The sequence below is a fragment of the Lygodium microphyllum genome, chromosome 19 (genome assembly GCF_053477565.2).
Source record: "Lygodium microphyllum isolate KBCC chromosome 19, Lygodium_microphyllum_v1.1.10, whole genome shotgun sequence".
Classification (NCBI taxonomy): Eukaryota; Viridiplantae; Streptophyta; class Polypodiopsida; order Schizaeales; family Lygodiaceae; genus Lygodium; species Lygodium microphyllum.
In genome coordinates, this window is record NC_141153.1 from 16,671,671 (window position 1) to 16,684,264 (window position 12,594).

A 12,594-nucleotide genomic window follows, 5' to 3' on the forward strand; every position below is an offset into this window, starting at 1 on the left:
TTGCAACATGTTCTACTATTGATGACTATCTTGGTTGAAGAAACACCAAGCATGGCTTTTTTTTAAGAGGATAATGATGATGTATTTCATGAAATGTTGCAAAACCTCTACTATCATCACCCTTAATTGTTATCCCCTCTAATCATGGATATTAATTATCATGATCCCTATTCTTTCTTGATATTATCTTCTTACTGATTGATTTTGAATGATAGTCACTATTCATGGAGTGTGATTGTCACTATTCATGATATTAATGATCATGATCCCTATTCTTTCTTGATATTATCTTCTTACTTATTGATTTTGAATGGATAGTCACTATTCATGGAGTGTGATTGTCATCTTCTTGCATGCATGGTGTGAAACTCTGAAACCTTGGCCTTCTTCATGATGGAAAAACTTACTTTAAATCTTCTTATCACTCAATATTTTTTTCTTTTTCTTTTTTCATTAGAATAAGGAATGTCTCTCTTTTTTAAGTAAATAAACCAACAACTATTAAGGAAGGATTCTCTCTCCTTAGCCCAAAAGGCCCAATGATGTGTCCACATCCTCTTTGATCATAAAAACCTCAGAGGATGTACTTAGGGGGAGGGGACCATCAACCATTAAAAAAAATTGTGCATCAATCTTGAGATGCCTTGGAGTCATGTCAATGTTTGTTGACTCATCCACTAGTCATAGTGGCATTGAGATCTATATACACGAGTTCACATACCTACCTGTGCTTCCTTCATCTCATTTAGGGGGGGTTTTCTAGTTTATTTAGATAGATAGCGTCACTAAGGAAAAATGTGTGACAACGTGAGCATTGTCCTTGTCGATATTTCTTTTAGATTTCTACCTTCTTGCTAGGAAGATCTCATGGACTTGAGAAACGAGAAGGGAACATAATAACATATCCAATAAGTTAGGAGATAAAGTTATTGGTGTAGTAGCTCAATTTGGTGGGGTTCATGTGGTCCATGAGTTTGATTCTTAGATGAGTGACCTTAGAGGCATCTCATTGACATTCCAACTCTCATGGTGAATCCATCTAATTATTTAAAATTTTATTAAAAGCTATTACATCTTCAAAAAAAGTTTAGGAGACAAAAACATGAGGTTTGTTAATAATGCAAAAGGGTATCATGGCAAATAAGTTACTCCCAGAAAGAAGCAACCATGATGATGTAAAATTTTGAAGGGAGAAGAAATGCCTCCAAGATAGAGGATGCAATGATTTATTTAAGGAGAATCTTGCTTTAAATAATAAAGGGATGTCTGAAATTCTCTTTAAAAGGGTGGTTTGACTAATCAAAACCAATTTATAAAGCTACACATATGTATGAAAATATGGCTAAATATTTGTTCTTTATAATACACAATTCTATCAATAAATTTAAGTATTTACATGAAGTTACAACTTGTAAGGGTTGATTAACTTGCCAAGTAAAATAGTAAAGATACTTGGATAGCCTCAACGTGGCTACTTTGAATACAATCACCAAAAAGAGCAACCTTGTACTAATGTTGCCATCAATGCTTGAGCTATCTAGCCACTTGCTAGTTTTATACTACAACTTTTTTATCTTAATACACTCCCATAATAAGCAAGGAAGTGCTTCCTCAGTCCTTCTACATATAGGACCCTAGGAAGATATGTTAATAACCTTAGAGAGTTTTTCTTGAGCTAAAATACTCATGGCAATGACCCTCAATAGTAAAATATTGGATCAATGTAACGTGCCCGCCTATCAGTTGTCTAGACACGTTTTTAGTGAGCCATCGAGAGACAAATCTAGACGATGTTGCCCGGCACTCCCATGGAATGTTACAGGGTTTGTCACCTAAGGTTTCTTGAGTCCGCCTAACACCGGAACGTTTGTGGTCGGAACCCACTGGGATCAACCTAAAATTGGGTTCCTAGTGGTCAAGGTCTCCTGACAGCATTCTAGCGTTGGGTCTTGGGCATCCTACTTTACGTAGAGATACCCAAACCAAAGCAAATCCATGCTGCACTTGGTTCAAAGAGAATGGAAAACAAGAGGGATGCACCGCTCAACCTCTCTACTCATAGGGCATAGTGGTCCCTTCAAATGGTATGAATCGGGGTTCTAACCTAACAATTTCTGAGGGTCGGATGTCAGTAAAACCTTGTAAGAAGCCTCCTAGTTTTCTAGGACCACCTTGCCATAGAGCAGACCCATTGGGGGTTCTGTCCACTTGCTTCCCTCAATAGGTGTTCTTTAGTTATTTAATTAGGTCCTACCACGATTATGTATGACATTTAAAATCAGCTTCCTTAATTAAGCCCTTTAGGAAACAGGGTTCGTTCGCGTACTTTATAGCATTGACACAAAAACAAAGCAAGCAATCCTTTTGACAAACAAGTTCCTTGACTTATCTTCAAGTTAATTTTTTCCTCCTGCCCATATAGGAGAAATTATATGTCCCTTTTTCCCTATAGAAGTAGCTGGTCCAAATCACATGGCACCACAATTTCCATCCTTTATCTAGAATAGGATCTTCTAATGCCACAGACATTGGGGCCACGGAGGACTTCAACTCCATTCTAGACTTAGCAAGGGGTGTCCACAGCTCCACCTAACTTGCAAGCTACCTAGGATTGAAAAAATTATTCATGTGGTTGGCCTTTTCACCACTCTACCTTCGGCCCATGAATCGATAAATACCCTTTTCAAGTTGATCCGGTTGTGATCATGGAGGTGATCCAACTGTGTAAAGAACCTTTCCTTAATTAAATCCTTTAAGAATCAAGCACAAACAAGGCATTTAGCCCTAATATCATCTTTCAAAAAACATTCCTTCATTTCCATCGAAACTTGTCATCACAAACCCCTGCCATGAATTCACCATAAATCACAATCACTTGGAATAATCATCTAAACGACAATCCAACAATTTAGTTAAATAAAAAGTATTTAGGAAGTTCTTTGATCAACTAACAAAACCAATTGTATTTTTCCAAACAATGCAAGAATAGACGCGATAACGTTTCCATCCACATATTCACTCTCCCTCTCAGGATCTAAGAGTGATACTTCCTTTGACTAAGGTGTATGATGAGGTCTGCTACAACTGTACAAGATGTAAGTCCTATAATTTCAATGCGAGATAATCGATCTGGCAAGAGCATTTATGCCTCCTCTCTAAGTGACATTTGTCTATTAGCCTTTCCTTAGCCCAATACTATGCAAAAATTTAACTTGACATTATCTTCCTTTCTCTAAGGCAAAGAATGCGATACAAATTTGTAACAATTATAAACTCTTATACGATGCAAGACTATCTGTCAATGTAAAATAATTCCCGAATTATTGTACAAGTTGTAATCAATTCATGGTTTGGTAGCACAAGGTAAACTCTTTAACTATTATTTAATGCAAAACCTTCATAGGATGGATGCAAGACTTTAATGCAAGATCATTTCATGTGCCATTGACGTATGTTTCATATAATCTTTCCCATGCATGTACCATCTATGTGCATAACCCTCAAAGTAACCTTGCCAACCTTACAACAATATTGTCCTAAGTAAATACTAATCAAAGACTCGTTGATGCTTAATACTTTATTAGAGAGATCAAAGAACTTGGACCTAGGTGGCCAGAGATGGGGTGTTGCTCGTAGTTCCATCAACTCTTGTCACACCTACAATAGTTGGATTGACAATGATGCCCTCACCCGAAGCTTTGTTGCTCGCTGTTGTGGGATTGCCATATGTGCAAGACATTCTCCATTTGGGGGACCATTCTCAATCTTTCTCTCTTTTAGGCACGATTTGCACAAGGCTTTAGCAGTCTCTTACCTAAATAGCGGGGCCAATTGGGGGGAAATTAGGCTTGCGAGGTAGTGAATAACCTCATGGGAAAGGGGAGAAGAATAAGTGCGTGTGGTCACCCTCTAAAGAGGGGAAAGGGGGGAACCTTCTAAAAGGTTCTCTCTCTCTCTCTCTCTCTCTCTCTCTCTCTCTCTCTCTCTCTCTCTCTCTCTCTCTCTCTCTCTCTCTGTAGTCCACCATCTCAAGGCTTCCTCCTTCCATGTGGGGGGGGGGGGGGGGGGGGGTTATAATGGAGGGGAAGTGGGGAAGAGGTGGAGTGGTGGTGGTGGTGTCCACCACTTGTTGCCATCCACATGGCGGTGGGGCTTCTAGGTCCTTCTAGGTGACCGCAGGGCTAGATGTTATGCCCAAAGGGAGTGGTAGGCAACGTGGTTTCCCCCCTCAACATCTTCTTCTTCCCCCCGCCACCTATTTGGTGATGGCAAGGGGAGAGGGAGAGGGAGATTTAAAAGTTTTCAACTAATTTTAAAAATTATAGGGGGGTTTCTATGCAAGGGGGGAAATATTACAGTGAATGGGGAAGGGCATGGTGAAGTAGAATTTCTTACACCAACACTTATCTAGCTTTGGTTTACTGCATAGAATTTAGTTTTCCATCCTTCCATGTTTTTTATAAAAGCATTGCTCCTTATCCCTTCAAAGTCATTTTTCTCATCTAGAAAAGCTTCAAGGGATTAGTTGCTAATGCATCTAAAGCCAACTTGAGTATGCACTAGACTACTTATCATTATGACTAGCATAGGTCACCTCTAGCTAATCCTCCTCCTTTTTATTTAGCCCAAACTTGGTTGGGACCTCCCCACGATGAAAAAATGTTAGCATTTGGTAGCCCCCTTTTTGTGCATCTTCTTAGAGAGACCATGATCTTCTTTGATAAGGACCTAGCCATTAGTGAAACAAATGGGCATAGCCATATGGATTGATTTAGGGAGGCATCTCCTTAGCCATCCATTCCTCCTTTCATGTGCATTCTAAGATGACATATTTTCAAGATTTCGAAAGGCAGACAACCAATTCTAGAACACCAACCTTGATAGTAGTGATGTCAAAGAAGACCACATCTAATGAGTGTAGGTCTTTCTAGGCTCCCCCCAAGAGATTGACATAGTCCATCATGCGTCTCAATACTATAGCCCATGGCTGGTACTCTTCAATCCTTCTCTATTCAATCATTTAAGCTAAAAGAGCATTCTTAAACAAGCTAAAGATCATTGAATAGAGTTTGACATTGAATTGTAGCCATCTATGACATGCTTATTTAACATCCAACACTTGCAAGCATATGCTTTGCCAAATGTATGTTGAATAAGGCTAATTCAACAACAAATCCACACTATGGACTATTGCTAGGCTCAAATTCACAAATGGTGTCATGAAACTTCCTACTATGCAACATAAAGTTGGGAAATATAAATTAAATTTGAAGGGAAAGGGCTTTGGTTGTAATTTTATAGACCATAGTTAATATAGTTAAGGGTCTCTAGTGGGCATAGAAGATGCCTCCAAACACTCTTAGATACATTAGCTTCACTAGCCCTTGAATTACTACCACAAGGATTTTACCACATCTAAAGTAGGTGTTGATGAATTAGCACATATTTTCTTTACATAGCTTCCAAAATTCCCTTAAAATATCAATAGGCATACCATGGAACTAGATGACTTTTTTTCACTTCATGCTATACACATAAAATTCAATCTCCTCATTAAAAAACGGCCTATTGAAAGAAATCCTCCACTCAAAAGGCAAAATGAGCTCTATTGATTCCAAAAAGTTAGCCAATCTACTCTTATATCCAATTTTGTAGTGGTCATCCTTCCCCACTATAGAGAAGTGCATCTTGCATACTTCATCTGAATCTTGTCATTATCTAGCCTTATATAGCCTTGGGCATTCTCCACAAAATACAATTGTTTCTCTATCTTTTAGCATTCCATGAACTAAGATACAACCTAGTGTGATCATCACCCACTAGGTCCCATGGGCTTCTTAGTTGTCCCTTGAGTCCTTCATACTTATACATATTTTGAATCTAAAGGTAATCGTTCACTTTCTAGAGGAGATGCCAAAGATAGATATTATTATGATCAATGCTAAGATTAATAATAAGGGTAACTCAAAAAACCCCGATGTTGGGGTTGACACTCCTTTTTGTTGATAGTAGCCCAATTATTAAATATTTTCTTAAAATTTCATTCTACATGGATAGCATGCTACAGCCTTGTGTCAAGATCATTGCATTATCAAGAAGCCTTTGAGCATGTTTCTTCAAAACTTTTGATGTAATCCCTCTCTTTTAAGAAGTTCATGTGGCATCTTAAAGGTGTTGCCCCCCTTTAAGCCATCCATCAGTCAACAATTTAATGGAGAGTACCATAGAAAGATTATTAGAAGCAACTATATCTCCCACTACATTGAGTCAATTGGTTGAATCCACACACCAACTTTCTTGGGTGACCTTCTTTGTCATGCCATCTTCTTCATCATGCCATCGATAGGTTTCCTTCTTCATCATGCCATAGGAGGGGAGGGCTAAGATCATCCCTAACCAAGAGCAAAGTAGCACTTTCCCCCATAAAATGGTCAAGAGAACACCAAGGAAACAAGGTAAATAGTGCACAAAAGTTTACATTGCAATCATCAACAAAGAAGATAATACTCTCTTATGTCCTAAAAACATGAAAATATAATAAGGAAAGTTGACTCATGCATCAACGTAGAATGATTCTCCCATGTCTTTGTTATCAATGAAGCACTTACCTTTCATCGTTATCCAAAAATTTCAACCAAAAGAACATAGCCAAGGAGAAGTGAATTAATGGAAATAGATCACATACTAATAATCGTCAATGAATAGAGTTTCCATAATCCCGCAAACATAGTACATAGAATTGATGTGATATGGCTCTCACACACACAATGATAAAATACAATAATGATGAAATATCCCCTTCTTGGTAGTGGAGATAATCTCCCAAAGGTATATATGATATGAAAGAAGACACTCTCCCAAATGTATGTTCGATATGAAATGACACTAAAGATGCTATAGTGTCCCTTGATTGATATTGTCACTTGAGTCTTAAATGTTTAGTTGAGTCTTCTAGCTACAAATTTTCCTAATGAAACTAGCTAAGAATAGCATTTATTCCCCTCTTTCCAAGGAATCAAGACATTCCCAAGCTACTAATCCTTCACAAAGAGCCTAGACATAAGCATATAGAAGGGTACAAAGACATACAATAGCTCACAGAAGTTAACAAAGGTGAAATGGAAACTAACAGAACTATGCAGTCAAGAGAAAGTCCACATCAAGCAACCAAAAACAACTAAAAGGACCATGGTACATATCCAAAATCATAGAACCATAACCATGAAGCCTCATATAGAGAAGAAATAGAGCTCTATATAGGGCCATACAAATGCTAATAGAACCAAACAAAACTCAAATAAAACCCATCAAAACACCATGATAAACTAATCAAAAACCATAATGAATTATGAAAAGATCTTTAACCCACCCTAGATTCATACAAAAACACTCAAACCCATTAGTAAAAGGATTAAAAACCTCAAAATTTTCAATCAAAATAATAATTCAGCTTTTAAAATAATCAAAAACTTAATCATTTCATGCACTCAAGATATCCCCACACTTAGGTTTGGAGCATCCTCACGGCCATTGAAAAAGGTGGAATAAAGAAGCTTTTCTAGCCAACTAGCAATTCATTGTCACTTGATCAACACAAACTACTTGAACTTGAATAATATCCGAATAGATGACCCCCTACCAAATGTGCAAGAATAACCCGACTCTAAAACATTAATGAAAGAAAAACAAAGAGTGAACCTTTAATTGCAAATCCAACAATAGAATCAAATTAATAGACTATTAAAGGATGCAAGAGGTTGTTGCTCCATCATGTCTATCCCCAAAACTTCAAAGACAAAAACATATTCATCTCAAATCAAAAAAATAGTCAACTTGATCTTTCAACAAACTATCTTCAACCACCAATCCTCTAGAATGTCTACATTTTGAAGAGGATAAACTCACACCACACAACACAAAACAAACACTACAAAGACATAGACACAAGAAACTAAATGGCATTCTAGAAATAGAGAGAAAAAAATCATGTATTCAATATGACAAAAATATATAATTAAGGAAGCTCAATACAAGTGTTCTTGTTTAAAGGCCTAAAGTTTTCCTTATCTCTCCATAGAAATCCATAAAGAATGCATGATGATTTTGCAAAATTTGCAAACAACACATCCTTTCCAATAATACCATGTATTTGGGAGACATAAGAATAAGCATGAAAATGCCAAATTCCACCCTTTTGACCACCTCATAAAGCAAAGAAGATGTCCATGGGCTAGACCAACAATCCTCTAGGGAAGAAGGATCCATAGTAAACAAATAAATATAAAAAGTAAGCCTCTATTGATGATAATGGACCCCAAAAAAATGATTTAGAGGTATCAAGTCCAAGAACTAGTCAAAAGTAGCAAAAAAATAGATCCATATGAGACTATAGCTGCTCAATCTTATCTTGAAATAATGGATATAAATAAGTACATCCCTAAAGATCAGCAAGGTCCACAAATGATAGTGACAGAATCATAGAAGCACTTGGAATTGGCAGTGAAACCAGATGAGACTAGGCTTACTATGTCTAAAAGGTCTTGAATTTGCCAAGTTTGAACATCAATGGTAGCCCTGACAGAATCCAAGGCAACATCTTGAATAGTCAACTAAGACCATAAAGTTTTAAACTCTTAAGTAATAGTATCTCGTTTAGCTCTATTATCAAAGAGACTGTCTGAGTAATCTATGCCTACTATAAAGAAACTATCTCTTCCTTTGGATCTTACAATAGCTTGTGGAATCTTACATCTTTCTAGTTACATTAGTGAGGGCTTCTTTAGTAGAACTCAACTAAAAGTGATGGCATTATTAAGATTAGTAGTAAGAGTATCCATAAACTATTGCATTTCAACATGAACTAAAGAGTATAACTATAAGAAACACATTGTAATTGTTAACTCAAAAAAGAAATAGAGAGACAAAGGTGTCACCTCAACTGTACCATTATGAGACACAATGAAAAAGTTAGGATATGTAAAAAATGTGTGAAGGAAGCTCCCTAAAGTGGCATGTAAGAAAACGATAAGAGTGGCAAGAACTAAAGCAAAGATACATGCTTTGACAATTTAATACAATGGATTACCAAGGGAGGCCTGGGAATCAAAATCAGTATCTATTGGGGTAGGAATACATGACTTAGTAATGTGTTGAAGAAGCATGAACAAAAACAAGTAGACCTCCTATAGGCACAGAGAAGGTAATAAGGGCATAGAGATAAGAGCCATATGTCACATTGGTAACATTGACTCAAGTGACTTTCATAAAGTGTGAATCCATGTTATGGAGGTATGCACTCTAAGTAAATACAAGGACATTCAATACTATGTGAGGTACTGTAAATAGATTCTTGGACAAATAATGACTAGGGGTTTTAGGAGGCATGAATTTGTCCTAGATTAATTGGCATAGTTTCTTCTAAAAGAGGTCCGTAATCATAGAATTGAAACTCCTAAAGTAGTAATCATATGGCTCATGACTAGGGTCTAGGAAGTCTACTTCTACAACAACTTCATAATAACATCTGATGGTAACACTAATGAGTTGTAGGAAAGTCTACACAATAGAATGGTAAAAAAAAGTCCTCCCAAGATCTTTAGGAGTCATCATTGAAGTACTATCATGGAGGGCTCCAATATGCTTGCTATAAGTAGTAGAAGATAAGTATCAGACTAGTCTAAGCTACTGAAAAGCAACCAATCTTGGCTACTATATAGAATTTTTATATGAAAGAGGAGAGAATAGTCATGGAAAGTAGTAAAATATATTGAATAGGAAGGGTGCCATTTAGATTAGTAAAAAAAAGAAAAACACACATACACACCATGAAAAAGGAAAATTCATATAAATAGACATCATGACATAGATAAGTACTCTAGAATAAGCATAAAACATTGAAACCCAACAAGGAAAACGTCAAACAAACCACATCCTACAAAAATTTTGACACGACCTATGCACATATGCAACCAATAGCTTCATTATGTACATGCAATTAGATGTCCATAACAATGCAAAAAAGAAGACAATGGAAAAATAAGAATCATGCATATCGTAGCCCATGTTGAGATGGCAAGCTCAACACATGCGGACATTGATGATGGACCACCTAGTTAGATGGGTCTACACATCTATACTTAGCACATCGATAGTCATTATGACTCTTACATGGCCACTAACTTATTACTTATTATATTTGGTTTGTTACACATATCTACATTGGCATAGTTATAGCACCAATTGATTAGTATAATCTATTATGCACTATTTGACTTAGTAGACCACTTTCTTTTGTGTTATATCTTATCTATACTTTGTGTATGTTGAAAAGTATGTGAAAGAAGAAAAAACTAACAAGAAAATATTTTGGCCTCAATCTCTTATCTCATGTTCTTGAGTGAGCTTCCTCTTATGTGTATGGTGTATATTTGGCACAAAAGCTCAAGCAAATCCCCCCACCATACAATTCATGATATGGATCAAAGCTGCACCATTAATTGAGGCTAGTTTTGGAGGCTAAACTGAAGGAGAAGAAGCAATAATTTTCCCACACATGTTAGAATCTCCCCCATTCTCCCACTCTTTCTCTTTGATAGTGCCTATATGGAGACACCAAAAGAAGGAATATTGAAAATCTCAGATTGCTGTGAGATTTGGTGTAAAAGTAGAGGATTCTATAGCCTGTAGATAAGTTCTTTAGGGATTGCACATTACTTTTTTGGCCATTTGAGGTCCAATCGACGGGCCTTGTTTTAGACCTATATGATTGAGAATAACAGTTTTAGGGTATTATTACTATGATTTTGATTGTATCGATGAAATTAGATACATAGGTTATAGATTTTGAATCTCTAAGTTCTAAGGTATTTTCCAAAAAGAAAACAAAATCTTTATCTGCAAATAGATTGTAGATTACATGTACTATTGAGTAGTCAGTGAAAGAGGGTGCTTTGTGTATGGTTGTGCACTTATTGTGAAATGTTGCAGAAGACTTGCTTGCTCTTTTATATCAATTTTGTGATAAGGGCAAGAACAATGGAAACCCCATCATTGAGAAGTTGGACAAGAATAAATATCCATCATGGAAGTTTCATTTGACAAACTTCCTTATTGAAAAATGCCTTTGCAAGTCTGTTTCATGTGAAGAAAAGGAGCCAGAGCTAAGTGACCTTGTCATTACAAATGAATTAAAGGTGTAGAAACAATGGAATACAAAAGACAAAAAAGGTGATTCGCTATTGATAGTCATTCATAACATTATGCTGGGACACATAAAAAATGGAGAAAGTTCACATGCAACATTAACCACATTTGAGAATATGTTTTTTATGAATATAAAGACATGAAAGATTCAGCTCAAGCAAGAGATGAATACTTTGAAGAAAGAGAAAATGTATAGCAATGAGTATGTTTTGAAGGTGAGGAGCATTGTAGATACTTTGGTAGTGGTGATTGATGTAATACCTAATGATAATGATTTGATATCATCTACTTTGGGTGGTGTATAGAAGCCATTTCTAGATTTTAATCAGTTGGTCTCTCTCATAATCACTAAAGAGATCAAGATGTGAGGTGAATCATCATTAAAAAGTAGTGAACAAGTCCAAGTATTTTATTGCAATTCAAGAAGGGGACATGATAGGTCCTCTTCAAGAGATCATGTTATGGGGCATGTTGGTGATAACCAGTAAATTAGGTTAAATCAGTAGTTTAGTGATATGCAGGTTTCAAGAGGCTATGGAAACTTTAGAGATAGAGGGAGCTCTAGAGAAAGATGTAGATGGTAAAACAGAGGTTCTAGAAATATTGGTATTATTTATCATTACTATGAAAATAAAGTTATATTGCAATCCATTGTTATGCTAAGAAGGATGATATCTGTAGTAATAAATTGTAGCAAGGAAAGTATGCATTATCTTTATGATAGAATAAAAATAAAAATAAGCATATTTTTTGTAATGCCACATATAATGAATACTATTACAAGAAAGGGGACTCATGATAATGTATGGTATATTGATTGAGGTGAATCTAATCATATGACCAACCATGTTGAATGGTTTGGAGAGATGCAGGATTTACAAAATCGAGGTTATGTGTAGATGGGTGATAATTTATGCCACCCAATTTCACACATTGGAAACGTTCCCTCATCTTTGTATGTTGATTAAACAAAGAGTATGTTCGATGTATTACATGTGCCATCCATCACATAGAATTTACTACATGTTGGTCAAATGGTAGAGCAAGGATTGCAAGTTTGATTCAATGCAAAATGCTATTTTGTGAATGATTTTTATGATAAGTATAGATTGGTTGCAAAAGAAAGTAGAGTTGGTTGCATGTTTACTTTAGATGCTGGAATTTCTGCTATGAATGCTAAAGTTATATTGGTATTATTTGTCATTACTATGAAAATAAAGTTATATTGCAATCTATTGTTATGCTAAGAATGATGATATCTGTAGTAATAAATTGTAGCAAGGAAAGTATGCATTATCTTTATGATAGAATAAAAATAAAAATAAGCATATTTTTTGTAATGCCACATATAATGAATACTTTTATAAGAAAGCGGACGCATGATAATGTATG

General features: G+C 36.0%; 1 protein-coding gene across 1 annotated transcript in view; it reads left to right on the forward strand.

Annotated features, from left to right (window-relative positions):
- The window catches only part of LOC148019603 (protein NRT1/ PTR FAMILY 8.3-like), a 124,395-nt gene extending 112,208 nt beyond the window's left edge, over nt 1–12,187 (forward strand). Inside the window, exon 7 of the mRNA XM_087699700.1 lies at nt 12,075–12,187. Coding sequence (XP_087555826.1) covers nt 12,075–12,109 — 35 coding nt within the window. The 3' untranslated portion in view covers nt 12,110–12,187. The remainder of the gene's footprint in view (nt 1–12,074) is intronic.
- The last annotated feature ends 407 nt before the right edge of the window (nt 12,188–12,594 follow it).